The sequence below is a fragment of the Apteryx rowi genome, unplaced genomic scaffold (assembly GCF_003343035.1).
Source record: "Apteryx rowi isolate R43461 unplaced genomic scaffold, aptRow1 scaffold_1020, whole genome shotgun sequence".
In the NCBI taxonomy this organism is placed as follows: Eukaryota; Metazoa; Chordata; class Aves; order Apterygiformes; family Apterygidae; genus Apteryx; species Apteryx rowi.
The window spans coordinates 154,164-170,770 of NW_020447221.1; the positions used below are offsets into that span (position 1 = coordinate 154,164).

The 16,607-nt window shown below is 53.9% G+C and overlaps 1 protein-coding gene across 1 annotated transcript; it reads right to left on the bottom strand.

Annotated features, from left to right (window-relative positions):
- Nucleotides 1-474: 474 nt before the first annotated feature.
- Nucleotides 475-14,105, bottom strand: LOC112965751 (vasoactive intestinal polypeptide receptor 1-like). Its single transcript, XM_026065080.1, has 13 exons — nt 14,028-14,105; nt 11,082-11,205; nt 7,104-7,211; nt 5,943-6,052; nt 5,566-5,663; nt 4,781-4,913; nt 3,639-3,792; nt 2,599-2,659; nt 2,227-2,293; nt 2,025-2,116; nt 1,555-1,684; nt 928-969; nt 475-567 (listed from the first exon to the last, which is right to left on the bottom strand). The coding sequence occupies exons 1-13, from the start codon at nt 14,103-14,105 to the stop codon at nt 475-477; spliced, it is 1,290 nt and encodes a 429-aa protein (XP_025920865.1).
- Between the last annotated feature and the right edge of the window lie 2,502 nt (nt 14,106-16,607).

The following is a 16,607-nucleotide window of genomic DNA, read 5'->3' on the forward strand; positions in this document are numbered from 1 at the left end:
GGAGCTGTGTTTAGGCATTCTCCTGTAAGGGAAGCAATTTCATAAACTAAGGAAGGAGGGGGAAAAAAAATCCATCAATAAAACTCGCTAGGATTGGGGATGCTTCAGCTTTCTTTCTGGTGCCAAACAAAAAATGTGAAACCTGCATCTGATCCTTCATGAAATGGTATTTGTGTTTCCTAGCCAGGCCCAGGGCAGAAAAGACAGAAGTATTCTTGGGTTTGCCTAAAACACAGAAAATTGCTACGACTGCTTTGGGCAGGTAAGATATAATCACATATTAGCAAGGAGCCACAAGAACAGCCAGTTCACAAGTAGGTAGAGACTTTCCCAGTCGCTGTTCACATCAGTCTCTGAGGACAGGAGAGCCGGGAACCAGAAAATCCCATTTATTGTGTTTCTGGCTGCAGCACTGTAGCTATGAAGCTGCACGGCCACGGTCCTTGGAGAGGAATTTCCTACCAACCGCCTCCATCATGCTGTGAAATCTTGCGTCGCCAGGTTGAAGACGTTGCTTTCCATGGACGACTGCCACTTGCCCCAGTTCCTCTTGATCTCAGCTTGGACCTGGACCGGCACCAGAGCAGCGCTGGATCCGTGGGCATGGTGCCTGCCAGGCCAGCCACAGCCCCACAAAGGCTGTGCCTGCCTCACGTGGCACCCAGGGCTCAATGGGGGCTTTGAGGGTGCAAAAAGAAAGGGACCCCAAGGATGACAATGCATGGTGCACACGTGCACCCCACAGCACTGGGTGCATGCATGTTTGCACATTTGGTGTGCACGCATTTGTGTGGACAGGTGTTTGCACACATGCATGGCTGCATGCACACGATGCCCATCCGTGTGCACACTTGACATGCCTGCACACATGTGGCAGTGGATGGCTGGTGGGCAGATGCTGCAGGGGGCAGGGGGGGGGGCACTCACCTCCCCATTGAGGAAACAGTACAGCAGAGCCACCAGGAAGCCCTGAAATGCACAGAAAGGACAAGCTTCACCCAAGGAAAGTGGCTGGATCTCTGTGCGCACATCCACCGCCCCACACTTAGCATCCTCCCAGAGGAGAGCTGCCTCTAGGGTCCAGCTCAGAGCCTGACAGCAGAGAGGCCTGGGACCAGCTTCTGGGACCTCTTATGCCTGGTTATCAGCCCCGTGTGCAGTACAAGGATGGGATCGGTGCGAGCTGTTTGCTGGACCGCAGTCCTTGTGCTTGGTCTCTAGTGTCCGAGGTCTGCCTGGGACACAGCTCTCTCCTGAATGAACATGGGCCCCAGCCCCTGTGACGCATCCCGGGGGTGTCTGGATTGATCTCAGGATGGGATGGGAACGTAGGGATTTTGCAGCCCACGTGGCAAAGTCAAGCTCTGCTTCCTGGTGTGACAGGGAGCTAAGCCCCAGGCTCAGGGCAGCCTGATGGAGAGAAAAGCTGCCAAAGGGGCAGGTTGGACTACAGTGAAGTAGCTCTGGATTGGCCCTGGGAGAAGGTGTGAAGGTGAAGCCCAAGGAAACAGGCTCTGGGGTCCTGCTCCTGCCCCTGCCTTTCCCCATTAACACCTGGTAGGAGCCGAGGACCAGCTCGAAGTACAGCCGGGCAGCCACGCCGATGTGTTCGGGGAAGAGCGCGAACACCACGTAGTGCACCCCGAAGAGAGGGATGAGGAGCAGTGTGGACTTTGTGAGCCTCCTGGAGAGGATCGCAGCATGAGCAGAGGCCCAGGTGCAGGTGGTCACATGCTGCCCTGATGAAACACCCCCTGAAAGGCTGCCCTGTAGCAAAATCTCAGGAAAGCAAAGCATGAGACACCCCCTGGGGAAGCAACACTTTGCACTGCTCAGGCTCTCCCTGGGCACAGAAATACCCTCCGAGAGCCAAGACCTTCCCAAAATATAGATGTCAACCCAGAGGGGGGTTTCCATCAAAGGCAGGCCTCAGAGGTTCCTTGGTCAGCTCTCCTCTATGCCCCAGGTCCCCCCCAAACCAGAGGGGCAAGGGAACCCCCAACCTTCCCCAAGCTATCCCTTACATGTACTGCTGCTTGTAGTTTTTGCTGATGTCTGGAGACCAGATCTTCTGTGCTAACATCCTGGTGACATTGAGGAAGATGAGGAAGTTCACCTGGCATGGAAAGCCTTGTCTCAGGCTCTGCAGCGACTCCCTGGTTGGGTCCTCATGTCTGTGTGGGACCGCCAGGCTTTAGCACCAGGATGCTCTGGGAATATACTCACAAATATGGCCAGGAGGATGGGAGCCTTGATCACCCACCGGTACAGGCTACTATAGTCATCCCAGCACCTATGGGAGAAGGGAACCAGCAGGGCTCTGCTGCCTGCTTGCACACCTTCAGCCTAGGTCTTGCCCCTCCAGCCACCCCAGCCTGCTGCCCCATTTGCACAGCACCCCTTGCAAAGGCTCCCCACCCTAGCAGGAATCTTTGGGCACCACCAGAAAGTAGAAATAGCATTAAAATTAAATGTTGCTCTGGTTCTTCCCTTGGGGCACCAGGGCCAACCCCTGCCTGGTTTTCCATGCAAGAGATTTGTCCCCTGGTACATGTGGCCAAGCCGGCCTGGAGCAAGAAGAATGGTGGCATCTCTTACCCATGGTTGTCATACTGCAATCTGGTGATGATCCACACACACACTGTCAGCATGGGGACACCTGCAAGGACAGGACCAGGGTGGGACACAGAGTCATCCTGGGGCTCTGGGGAAGCTGCTGTGGCTCCCCTCCATCCCCTGCCCCTTCTACCTGTGTCTGGCATCAGGCTGGGGTCCTGGAGGTGATAGGAAGGCGCAGCCTCTCCCTGCTTCTCCAGCTTTTAGAAGGGGATGATGTCCACTAATGGTGATGTGCCTGCCTGTGTCACCCCCAGACACCCCCTCTGCTGTCCCTCCTGCCCCTTACCTCTAACCGGGGCTCCCTGGAGGGGTGTTTGCAGCCCCAGGTGGATGAGGCCAGGGAAGTGGGACAGATTTGTCTCCATCCCATCCTGACCCATCAGGGATGGGTTGGCAGCAGATGCTCCAAAGGCTCTTTCATTAAGAACTTGTTGGCATTAGCAAATATTTTCCCCTTTCAGTGATTGTCCAGTGACTTCCACCTCTGGTCTTTGCCACATCTCTAAGTGGCATTCTCCTTCACTTAAACCTCTCTAGCTCAATAGCTGGTTTCCACAGCAATTTGTGATTCAAATGTCAGTACAGAAATGCCGGGAGGAACAGAGAGCAAGCTTGCCGCAGCCCCCGCCTATGAAACAAGGCTGACATTTCAGATTGATCTGGTAAACGGTTTGCTTTTTCCACACTTGACCCCGGTGGGGAAGGCTCACATCTCCCCCAGCACCTGCTTCCTGAAGGGGAAAGGACCAGGACAGAACACCCAGTGCTGGACCAGCTTTGTGGGCTGTGGCTGGCAGGACACCACCAAGCACTAGGCAATGAGGAGAGAATGACAAGGCGACATGCCAAGAGTGGCTATCAGGAAGGTCTTGTCTGTGGCTCACCGGCCAGGCAGGTCTCAGAGCAGTGAGTCCAGGCAATGTCCTGACTCCTCCAGCCACAGCAGAGAGAGGGCAAGGGGGATGTGTTAACAGGACCTCGCTGGAGGTGTTGATGTGCCAGGCAGGCACTGCACTCACCCCAGCCGATGAGGATGTACCACCAGATGTACCTCTTGTCGGAGATGAAGGTGAGTAGCAGCAGGGTCTGCAGGTACATCCCCTCCACCAGCAGCCAGTAGAAGTTGGCCAGGACCGAGTACTGGAAGAAGGCAATGGCTGCTTTGCAGTTCACCTAGTGAGGATGGGGAGGAGAAAGGCTCAGTGGCACTGGCTGGCAGGTGGACCTGGTCCTAGAGGGAGCAGGGGGTGGCCAGTATTGCTGTCCCTGCTATTCCTTGGGTGGCACAGCTGCCTCCCTTCCTGTGGCAGCATGCTTCTCTGCACCTAAGGCCACCTCTCCTCCTGCTCTGCGTGCAGTTTAGCTCAGGGCCGTGGAGCCACAGGATGGACCAAGAAGCTGGAGATGGTGAATGATCTCACAGCTGGGGAATCAGACACACCTGCCTCCTCCAGGACCCTTTGAGGTGATGGAGCTCTCAAGAAGACCTGCAATGCCCTTTCAATGCAATGACATTGTGACACCTCTGTCCCTTGCATCTCTCCCTGCCTGCAGCCCTCCATCCTCCCATCTCACCCTCTGGGGTCTCCCCCCAGCTTGCTGCTCATCTCCAGAAAGTCCTGTGTGCCCCAGAGGAGCTGGACCGATCCCACACAGCACATGCAGCATTCTCTGCTCTCCCTGTGCAGAGAGCATGCAACATGGGCCTGTGACCACAGGGCCAGGCCTGTGCTGCTGTTATTGTAGGTCCTTTAGAAAGCTGCCCTGGGCTTGTTGCTGTTCGTGTCCACAGTGTTGTAACTGGGCTGTGTGTAGGGGATTGTTTCTATTTACAACCCCAAACCTGTGCATCAGGAGCTGCAAGGCCTGCGCATTTGCTTGTACATGGTGTACTGCTGGGGCAATGCAAACATATAGTCCCTCCAGGAGTCTCTATCTGGGACCAGGGAGAGCTCTGAGGGCAGATGATGTTCTCTGGATGTAGTTAGGACCCAAACACTGTTGTGAATCTCCTAAAGCCCACCCAAGCCAGCCTTTCCTCCCCAGACTCACTCTTTCCCTCCTCTTCGCAGGGCTAAATCTGCTAAATTCAGACTCCCAGACAGCAGCACACGTGGCACCCGCTCCTGCATCGTGTCCGGGCTGGGGCCAAGCAACTTACTGTTGACATCGTGCAGTGGTCAATGGACTCGTCTGAGAAGAGAACAGAGTCTTTGATGAACACAGCAGCCCCACGCAGTATGAAGGAGGTGAAGAAGTGGATGTGGATGGAGTTCCTGGTGCAATGCAGCTTCCTAGGGTAAGGAAGAGATATGCTGTGTCCAGGGAGGAGGAGAAAAAGCAGATGGGCAGAGAAGCCTTTTGTTTGCAAATAATACAGGCACTGAGCGCTGGTTTGCTCCAGGGATGCTCTATAAACTCTCACTGCAGCTAGGACATACCTGGACCATCACTTCTGAGTGTCAGGCTTGACCAAGACATCTAGGCAGAGCTGTCAGGGCATATGGCCTTACCATGACCCAAGTGACACTGCAATTCATGTAAAAGTGAGGGGGGGAGGAAGCAGGTTCAAGCTCTGATTTCCCGATCCCTCCTGCCCCAGCACAGCAGCTGGGAGCCTCTTCCTTTGCTTGCACCCCGGCCTGGTGGGCTGTGCCTTGGCAGCGGTGGGGCGCAAAGCCCTGCACAAGGTTTTGCTGCTCTGAACTCCCTAAAGGAAGGGGTTTTGCTGTGCTAGAGACCGCTGGCCTGGGATGAGGCATGCTGGGGAACATCCCAGCAATCATCTCCAGAGAGCATCCTCCTGGCAGCACACCGAGGTCTGCAAAAACGAGGCTTGAAAGGGGAAGCTGAGGGTTCAAAGTCAGTCAGAAAGACAATATTGTGCTTTTATCTGTCATGCTTTGGCATGGACGAGCTCACAGAGTGGCCAGAGCCAAGCCCTACCTGAAGCACGAGAAGATACCAATGGCCAGGAACAGGGCTGCCAGGGACATGGAGTAGCCGCAGGTGTAAAGCGCCTTCATGGTGATAAAGTAGCCTTTCTGGAAGGGAAATCACTGGCTTAGTGAGGGATCAGGGCAGCACGGGCAGGCTAGAGTCCTTGGAGGTGCTGTTGTGATGAGCAGGGGAGGGGACCAGGTGCTGCCCACTTGCGTGGCCACCCAACCTAACTCAGATCCCATAGAGCAATCCATAAACAAGCACAAGGCCAGGGAGACATCCTGGACAGACTCCCCACATTGCATTGCCCTACAGCACAGGTTTTCCCCAGGGTAGGGTGATGCCAGCTGCCCCAGGGGACGCTGGGGCCCCACACTCACCCTGGCCTCTGTGTCATTATTGCTGCTGATGACCTCCAGCTCACAGGCGTTGTGGTAGGGAGGGCTGGGAAAGCTCCATCCTGACTCCGTGCAGTTCCTTCGGATCAGAGCTGCAGCAGCAAGAAGGGACCTCATGAGAGCTGCAGGAATCACCCCGCATGACGGCCCCACATCAGCTCCCTGGCCTTGGAGGAAACATCCCCAACCTGTCCAGCCCAGTGCCAGCACCTACACCAGCACTCTGCTCTCCAGGTTGGTGGTTAAATCCCACCAGCAGCTTTGACACCAGCACACTGCCCAAATGGCCTGGCTGCTGAAAAAGCACACCCCATCAGAGCAGCTCAGCATGGGCAGCATGGAAATAAGATCCCATCTCTGCTGTCCAGTGCTATACCCAGAAATGCCAGGACTGGGCAGGGGCACAGTTCATGAAGACTAATGTAGGTCCCCCCTGTGGAGCGGATTAAGAGTAAATCAGGCTTTTTCATCCTGCAAGCACTTCAGCAAGCCTCTCCTGAGCTGTTCTGCCCTAAAGCAAGCACTTTGCCAACCCTTTTCCATTATATCCTTGCAAAGAAGTGCTTGGCTATTGCAGGGGCCAGATGAACACTTTGCTTCATGCTTGGCCAGCTCCACAACAGATGGGAGCAGCACTTCCCTCAGCAGCAGTGCCCACCTGGGAAGAGTGGGAGGCCTTGAAGTAATAATGATCATTTGCAGTGTTTTTCATCAGTGTGGCTTGGAGCAGGGCTGAGCAGGTCAGGAGCATTTGCCCAGTCTGTGGATGGGGAACAGATAGGCACCAAGCAGCAAAGAGCCTGGCCTGGTGTCACCTAGCTGGAAAATGAGGATCCCAGTGCTCTGCCCACACTGTCCCCAGCTCACTCCAGCAGGAGAGCACTTGGGGACTTTTTCAGGGTGACAGTGTCCCACATTTCTGCTTTCACCTGACCCCTGCTCCAACTGCATTAGGCACCAAGCTGTAGGACAGGGCAGTTGCTGTGGGGTTGCCCCACGGGGCCGAGCACCTGGAGGGCTGACGCAAGGCACCTAGGCAGGGAGGGAGGGATGGATGCATGCAGAGCAGCTCCATCCCTTGGTCCCAGGAGCACCCCCCGTCACAATACCATCTGGATTCAGAGCTTGACACCAGCGTCACACCTTTGGACTTCTTGAAGACATGGTGGATGTCAGGGCAGGCAACTGCTTGGGACTGGCCGACAGGCACAGCCAACCAGCAGCTCACTCCATCCCACTCCGTCAGGCAGCCTGGGGACAGAGGGACCAGTTAGTGCTGCTGGGAACAGACATGGCACTAGGGATGAACCCCTTGCCAGGAGACAGCCACCTGGGCTTCCCCAGGAAACACCCCCATGGTGGCGATTCTCAGCAGGAAACAAGGACAAACCCATTTAGGGGAGCAGGGAGCAGTGAGGGGAAGAAAATGCTTGCAGCTCCATGGCACCTGGTCCTAAGGGACAGCCTGAAGCAGGCATGTCAGTGGCTGCCCAGCCCAGACATGCTGTGTGGCTGTAACAGGAGATTGAGACCAATGAGTCGTCATTTGATCTATAACGCCATGTCATACCCCATCAGGAATTAGGAGCATCCTGGCTCCAGTTCTGAGAATTGCCTCTTTGAGGCTCTGAGCTCTCCTTTTAGCCCTGCAGCAAGCAAGGGACTGATATTTCCTGGGGCTACGTCAGACTCAAAGCTCCTGTGGAGGGATCCTGGGGTACACAGGTGCAGGAAACACTGGGACTCACAGGACAGTTGAGGTTGGAAGGGACCTCTGGAGATCATCTAGTCCAACTCCCCTGCTCAAGCACGGTCACCTAGAGCACATCGCCCAGATAGCTTCTGAATATCACCAAGGATGAAGACTCCACAACCTCTGGGCAACCTGTTCCAGTGACTTTCCTGGGCTAGTCAGCAGCATCTAAAATAATGTTTCCATGCTGAATTTCTATTTCAGGGAGGGCCTACCATCCTTGTGAGCCTACTGGGGGAGCCGGTTATGTCTGGCTAATAGGAAAGTAACAGGGGTGGATAGGGAGGATATTAGGGCAAGTCAGCAGCCTCACTTTTACCCCAGAATCCCCTCAGATACAGGCCCTGCGTTGTTGCTGTACAGTCAGCAAAGAGCCTCCTTTCTCAAAGCACTAACAAGAACAACCCTAGGACATACGAGGAACCCAAGCAGGACAAGAGAGGAGGATGGAGAGAACACAGAAAATGCAGGCAGGTTAGCTGAAGAGCAGAAATCAAAACCTGTCCCTTGCTGAGCTGAGAGCAGAAGGCAGAGCCGAACAGGAACCTGCCCTGCAGGGACCAAGCAGCCACAGGGGCTCTGCAGTGCTGGCCAGGACATTTCTCCTTTCCTCCTCCTGAGGGATGGAGGAAACGCTGTTCTCCGGCAAGTGTTGCAATTAGCTTAGATATATTTTGCTTCTCTACCTAGTGCTAAGTTTGTGTTTAAATAACTCCCCAATTGCCTTGGAAACGAGCACCGCCAAGCAGGCACAGAGCCTTGAAGAATTAGCAGGACAGCACACCAGGATGAGACACAGACATCACACTTGCAGGACAGCTCTTCCCTGCACATGTACATTATTAACCTTGTAGATACACATTATTAACCTGAGTCATATTTATTCCCACTCAGGGAATGTGGAATCAGACAAGTCTAATTAGTTTTCTCCAGTTTCAGCAAAGCTGACTGTTGGTATCTTGGCCAGGCTTGGAGGGATTTGCAGGGCTGTCATTATAAAGCCAAGGTACATCTTAATTTCTGCTTTGAAGGACTGGCAAAATGAACACAACTACCAGACCTGGACAGTTGCTGAGGGCAGTTCATTTCTTGGGGGGTGATAAAAAACATCTGGATGTGCTAGACCTGTCTGAGAACTCTAAGTGGATCTCTCCCACTGCATGAATAAGCTCTTCCAGCATGGAAGGCAAGTGCTGCTGGGGACGGGAAGACCTTGTGCCATCCCATAGATCTACCCTAGAAATGGCAGAGCAGGTAGATCCCCAGGCAGCAAAGTGCCTCCTCCACCAGGGATGGGGAGAAAAGGTTTTAAGCCCCACTTACCACTCTTTCCCTCTCTGGGCAGCTGTGGGGTCTAAAGAACCACATTTCTTGGAGCTGTGCAGGAACAGGGATATATGGGATGTCCCCTTTGAAGAAGGCCACAGAGAAGATGGAGGGGACTTCTGGTGGGACAGAGCTCAGAAAAACACAAGCAAAGGAACCATTGCAAATCATTGCAGATCTGCCCACACTGGCATGAGAACCACAGTGGTGGACAGGAGCTGTAGCTTCAGTGTCTCTGCAGTGTTTCTTGGGGCTGGCCACATCCTCATGCTGTCCAGTGTCCCCAGGCTCCCGTGCTGTATCTCAGCTAGCCAATGCTGGGCTGCATTACTGCTGCAGCGAGCCAAAGCAAGTCACACCAGTTTAGCCCAGCAGCCCAAGATGTTTGGTTTGGATTGACCCAAAGCAACCTGTTTCATTTGAATGTTCCCGGTGGAGGACTGGAATTTCCACAAGACCAACATTATCCTTGTGACGTTTTTCTTGACATGGCAGAAAGTTTTTCCAAAGTGAAATCTGATGAGAAGTTCCTGCTCAGCATTTCTACTGATTCATTAGACACAGACCTGCCAGGGCTGGGTCCCTATTTCTTGCTGCTCTAACTAGTATCTAGATACCTCTAAAACTGAGCATGTGGGCCTCACCAATGGGTTCACCAGGAGTGTAAATTATTTCTCAGCTGCTTTGGAGCAGTAAACCCTGCCAGCCCTGAGAGCTTTTCAGGCACAGGAACAGACTTTGAACTGAAAGCACTACAAAAGCAACAGCAAATGCTGTGTCTAACCAGGTTTACGACCCCTCTGTGGGTTACTTCGCATGATGCTGAAGCCCGAGGTCTCTGTGCTGTTCCCTCACACTGTATTGTCACCATCTCTTGGTCATCTGAGCTGGTTTGTCCCCAGTCACTGTGGGCACACAGGAGGTGAGAATTGCCCATCAACCTCCCCCATCATCATCATTTTGTGCCAGTCTCTGGGCTGGACCCTTCTCACAGTGGCAAGCAGGGGGAAAGGGGTAAAGCCAGCCTAAGTGGGCAGTGGAGACTGTCATATCTTTAATCATGCTTGAAATCAAGCAGGAAACCTGGGATTAAATACTGATTTTAATTATGCATTCATACTTCTTAGTTATTTTCCTAAAATGAGATTCCTTTCCCTGGCTGGCACTATATGGTCTGCAAAATGAACCTTTTTCAATCAATTTGGCTTTTCTCTGCTAAGCAGGATGGTATGTTACATCTCTGCACAGTTACTTAAGCAATTATGCACCTTTACATGCATTTACTGAGATCCTTCTTTTTTACTTTTGTATTAGATGAAACCTATTGAATGATGCATGACTTTTATCACTTAGTGATAATTTTTACCCGGAATTTGAGCCAAGCTGCATTTGGATGGAAATTGAAATGCAATTAAAAAGTGTACAAAAGCAGCACTTTTAAACTGTTTTTCAATTAATTAGTTTAAAAGTGCCAGATACCTAAAAATTAAGTTGCTCAAAACATGTTTTGCATTAAGACTAACTGAATTAGGAAGGAAAGAAAGTATTAAGCCGTGACAGGTACTGCGTGGCTTGAGGCACTGGCAGGCAGGGCTTGGTGTGCAGAGGGTTGTGAGCATGGATCATGTGCATACCATGTCCCAGCATGTGCTTGGGCAGAGGGACACATGGACGCCCCTCCTACTGGCTCTGCTCCGGACTGGTTCGATCAAGGGAAGCCGTGACAGAGCCTGGGGGGCTGGTCTCTGTGTCCGTTTGCAGTGGGGGATCCGGGTGGGCTGAGAGGTGCAATCTCAGCATCCCTCTCCCCTGCAGGCGCACACTTGGGGGCCCTCCGAGCATGCTGCACCTGGCCTTCACCTCTGCACTGTTCTCCAGGCCTCTGGAAATACCTGCTTTTTTTTCCCCTCCAATCCCCTGGGCATGCTGCAACCCCCTTAACAAGGATTTTTCCCCCCTGAAGAGCCCGTTAGCAAACTCTTACCATTCCCTAGTTGTGCTCCTGAGAGATACATGCCCCACGCACGGCCAGCGGCTCTCACCTTGCTGCCCGGGGTGCTCCAGGGAGGCCGGGGTCTGGCTTTCGCTCCTGATAATCTGCAGACATTCAGCCTCTTGCTTTTGGAAATAGAGAACGATGGAGCAGTCGGGATGTGTTGCTTGCACCTGGGGAAGGGAATGGACAGACAGCAGGACACAGGGCATTAAAAGGCCTGACCACACAGGATACCAGCTGATATTCACTATTTCTGCTGCAGCCAACCCCAGGAGAGCCTATCTAGGCAGCCATGCTTTTTGAGCCCTGACATTTCCCTTTGCTTTATACCACTTGCCTTGTAAACACCATAAAGAACCAGAGCAATTATTTCTAATTCTTTCTGAAAGTGTGTTATGGTTAAGGGCATCGCTCTGCCAAGATGCAAGTGCTATATGGAAGAGCTGAGCTTTCAAGACATAAGGGCCCAACCCCATTAGTAGGGCAGATTGGAGCACATTCAAAGCTAGAGCAAGAACCATGTAATTAGAGATAAAAACCACCTATTCGGGCATGTCTAATCCTTCCCTTGCCAGCTGGGGCAGGCCTGTTCCTGCAGTAGGTTTTGCTCACGTTCAGGTCAGTCTGTTTTAACTGGAGCCATCTGCAACGGCTGTCAGAGTTCACCCTTCTTCTATTCCACAGCCCTCTGGGGAGATGCTTCAAAACAGACATGCCAACCTCGTTAAAGCTTTACAAGCCAAGGTAACAAGGTGTGGAAGCATGCTCCGGCCCCATGACTCCCAAAAGGGCTGGCGACACGGTCCTGGGGCAATGGAGCTGGACACCCTGGGGCCTTCGCTGAGCTGAGGTCTGGGTTTTGCCCCCATCTGTTTGCACCTGGAGAACTGGAACACTGCAAGATAAGGGCTGACCTGAGGCCAGCCCATGAATTCTGCATGCCCAGGTGGGGATACAGCAGCACTTAAGGGGCATTTCCACACTCACAGCCCCACTGGCCAGGAAACCAGGCTGCTGCAGCCAGGCTTGCCTTGGGGATGGGGCTGGTCATTTTTGGACCAGGACACAGGCAGTTCAATGGGCCATGGATGGTTTTTAGGTGGGCAGACAGAGGTGGAGGGGTATGTCCAGCTGGAGAGAGAAAGAGGTGAGGATGGCAGGCAAATGGACCCAAGGACTGGAAGGAAATCTGGGACTGTAAATTATCCTTTTGCCAAGCCCTGTCCTCCTCTCTGCCTTGTCCTGCCCTCTGTGCAGCTACTCACATGAAGTTCCTTCAGCTTTTCCAGGAAATTTCATTTCCTTTTCCTGCTAAAAAAAGCCTTTTGCAAGGAAATTCCCAGCCTGGAAAATAGTTTGGTGTGGCAGCTGCTGTGCCCAGCCCTGAGAACACAGGCAGGGCTGCTATCAGACTCGTGCAGTACCCAGATGGGGTGCAGGCACCACAGATCCCTCATTTAGCTGTGAAGCTGCTGGTGTCTATTTATGGTAATGAAGCCCAATAGCTGGAGCACCAGACCAGGTGATGCACTGTACTCTCATCTAAGCCTGCCTCTAGGCAGCCAGCACCCCTTGCTGTGCCTCAGTTTCCCCATCTGTGTTGGAGGTTAATTCCACCACTCTCATTATAAAGTCCACAGAACCAAGGTCACTGCTGCCCCTGAATAAATGCCACCAGTGTTTGCTCTGGTCCCCTACCCTGACATAATAAATGAGACTTCCCAGCCTGTACAAGGGGAGGGTTCAGCTGCTGCTAATTGCATGCTAATTAACAGGGCACACTGTTCTCTCCACAGGGAGCAGCTGGCTCTCAGCTGTGCACAAGGCAGGGGCACCCATGCAGCACCCACCCATGCAGGGGGAGGCAGGACCAGGAGCACCCCTCCGTGCTGCAGCATCAGGGCACACTGGGGGGAAATGCAGGTGCAGGGAACTCCAGCCCCAGCCCTGAATTATGGCATTGCTGGGGCTGATGCTCCACAGCCAGTGAGAGAATGCGGGATGGAAACTGCCCAGGAGTCACCTGGGCACCAGAGTCAGCTCCCAGCACCCCTGGGGAGCCAGGAAGAAACCTGCCCTCAACCTCAAATGAAGCATTTTGTCTCCCCCCCACACACACACTTCTTCCTCTTTACTTTCTTCCTTCCCCTCTTTCTCTCCCTTTCCTTGTTTTTCTTTTTCTTTCCATTCTCATTATTTAAAGTCACTCTCCTAGATCACCAGCTCACAGAACAAAGTATTGCCAGGAGAAATCCTGAAGGCTTTGCTGAGAAGCACTGAGCAGAAACACTCACACACCTGATCCATCCACCCCCTCCACTAGCATTCACCACTGAAGCAATTTGCCAAGTTCAGTGCCGATTCGCAGGGAACAGCTGTCAGACCCACCATGCATCGCTCAGGGAGCAAAACATTTCGGTCCCCTGCAGTGTCACCCAGGTCTAGTGCACGGGCTCAGCGCCAGTCCTCCCCAGGGTGTCTCCTCAGCACGGCCTCCCACACTGTCCGGCCATCACTTCATGCTGTCTGCATGAACTCAAACCCTCCTTCAGCACAGGAGCTGGCCCTTGAACCCCCGAGCAATGGGGTCACCCCATCCAGCTCCCTTCAAGCTGCTGGGAGCACAGCAGGTCCCTGCACTGTGCGCCTCCCCGCCTGGCTTGCCCGAGCTCCCGAATTCAGCAAATGCTCCTCAAGAAGCTGCTGCAGAAGCACTCAAGGTGAGTGTAGGCAGCATGAGCAGCTTGCAGAGGTGCAGGCTGCCATCACCCTTGTGATCCAGGCAGGAAGGGGCAGGGGAGCCAGAGGGATGAGGATGGGCACATGCTGGGCAAGCCCTATCCCACAGTGGAGTCTGCCTGCAGATGCCACAGGTGCTTTGCTCCCCAGGGCTGGCCAGAGCCCAAAGTGGCTGTCAGCACCCAGCCTCTTCCCCTGCAACCCCTTCCTCCCCAGGGTGCACCCTGCTGCCCCATGCCAGGGTCCCAGGGACACTTACCAGAGGCGCCAGGAACACGAGCAGCAGGACCAGCAGCTTGCAGGCACCGGGGGGCTGCTGTGGGGGTCCCATGGCCAGAGCAGACCCTGTGCCACCCCATCCACAGGGTGCCCCGGCTCAGCACCCAAGGGACTGGGGACAGCCCAGCTCTTCCTCCTCCATGGCTCTGTGCACAAGGGCCACACCAGGACCCCCAGCTCTCGGAGATGGCCCCTCTGCACCCAGCACCCTCCTCTTAACCCCACGTCACCAGCCCTGTCCTGCTCCTGGGTGCCTCTGGGCCCTTCCCGTGGTGGGTGCTTGGGTCCCACTTGGGCAGCCCCAACCTGCACCCACAAGCTGCAGCTACCCTGTGCTCTTTTCCCTGCCTCCTGGTCCCTGCCCGGTGCCTCTGTCTCTCTGCGAGCCTGAATGTCACAGCTCCTGGAGCTGGTAGTATGGCAGGCTCCACCCTCCGCTCCCCCTCCCCACGCAGGAGGCTGGATGTGCCGAGCAGCACAGGGTGGACATCCCAGCCTGGCCCCCACTGGGATCCCAGCACTCCCTTACCCGCTCCCATCAGGGTGCTGGGGTGCCCCGTCTAGGCCCACAGGTGCACGCAGAGGGGGCCTCTCACCTGCTCTGTGGATGCTGCTGAGCTGGAAACCTGCTGGTCAGAGGCTTTGGGAAGCAGGGGGTGCAGCCAGGTCAGTGAGGATGGGATGCAGGGCCCATGCCGAGGGTCACACTGCTTCCCAGCTGGCTCCACACAGGACCTAGGGCTAAAAAGCCCAAAAGTTGCAATGTTAGGGCCACTCAAACACATGCCCCAACACACATGTGCACGCAGGGTGGAGGCAGTGATGCTTCTTCAAGCCCTGCCTACACAGGAGCCCCTTTTATGGTGGCCAGCCTGCCCCATCTCCATCACTGGTTCCATCCTGCCCGCTCACTTTCTGCATCCCCTGTTTGGGCAGCAAGGCCCCAGGGCCCCTTCCCATGGATGAAGAAACACACCCTCCACCCAAAGGGGTCCAGGCTGGAAACCAGGTGCTTGGCTGGCAACATGCAGCTCTATCTGATAACCTTAACTCTGCCCCATCCCCCCCATGCCCAGAGGCCTCACACAGGGTGTCCAGCACACCAGAGCGCTACATGGAAACCCAGTAGGGTGCAGTGGAGATTTTTAATCTCAGATGAACTCGTATTTGCAGTGGTTTGGTGCTTCCAGGCGCTATACAAAGCTAGAGCACAGCAGTCACTCCAAGCCCCTGAGCAAAGAGTGCTGGTGGGTGCTGGACCCCAGGGAGCAGGGGCACCTGTGCAGGGTTTGCAATGACTGCAAACACAGTCTCCCTTCAACCCAAAAAACCTGTCACAGCAACCCCCCCAGCAGATGCCCAGGACAGGGGCTGCCCTCAGGGCCAACTATGGTCCCCAAGATCCTCATCTGGGGTCTTCTCTGCATATGTCTCAACCTCCATGCTATAAAGCACCAGCCCCTTTAGCAAGGGGAATTTCAACCCAAACCACACCATTTTAATAAAAAGGCTCTTAGCAAAGAAGCAGGAAGGGCAGGAGCAGTGAGCAAAACTCCTTGGAAGGAAGAAGAAACCCAGGAGTGCAGGGAAAGCAGCTGTGATAATCTCTTTGGGTTAAAGACCCAGTCTTGCAGCCATAGACCACACAAAATCCTACTCACCAGGACAACTGCAGGTAATAGTGAAGACAGGGACTGAAAAGCACCCAAGGGCCCTTGCTAAAAGGTAGAGGGTGGAGAAGGCTGTTCTGCACCTATATAGGATGTGGGAGGAGGGGAAACAGGTGGGGAATGCTGCTCACAGCTGACACGAAAGTGGAGGTGTTGAGCACACGCTGCAGCTGCACAAAATCCTGCAGAGGTGAATTCACCTGCAGAGATGCCAAAAACACTCTGGAAGGGTGCCAGCCCTGGAGAACGGCCCCAGCGGGTGACCTGTGGGGACTGCCACCCCCCCTCGAGGCACAAACAAGCTTTGTAACACAGGCGGTTTTGTTAAATGAATGAGGTGGAGGGTTTTAGCTGAGCAATTAGATTGTGCCAAAACTGGTGCCAGGTGTGACACAGCCGGCACGGGAGGCCGGACTCCAGCAGCCTCTTGCTCTGGAGCCAGCCAGCGCCCCAGGCAGCCATGACCTTGGCCGTTTCCCAGAGCTGTCTTCAGCACTTCATTATAATTTTATGTCAATAATTTTAGTACTTCTACGTCATTACCACTTCTTAATGAGGGAGCAAATCATATTATCTGTTCCTTCCGCAGCTTCTCATAATGAGGTATGAAGCGAGCGAATGAACCATCTCTATTACTTTGCTATTCAAAGACCTCAGTCAAAATTACCGGGTAAATTAAATACTCCTAAAAACACAGGGAAGGAACTGGCTCCTTAGTATTAAACACAACCTGTTCGATGTTATCACAAGTGACTGACACTGATCCCCTATGTCCAGGCTGGCAAAAGCTGAACCTGAGGTTATGCTGACACAAAACAGCTCCGAGACCTGGCCAAACTCATTACTGTCTGATGGTTTCCACTAAAATGCAAACACCCAGTCTC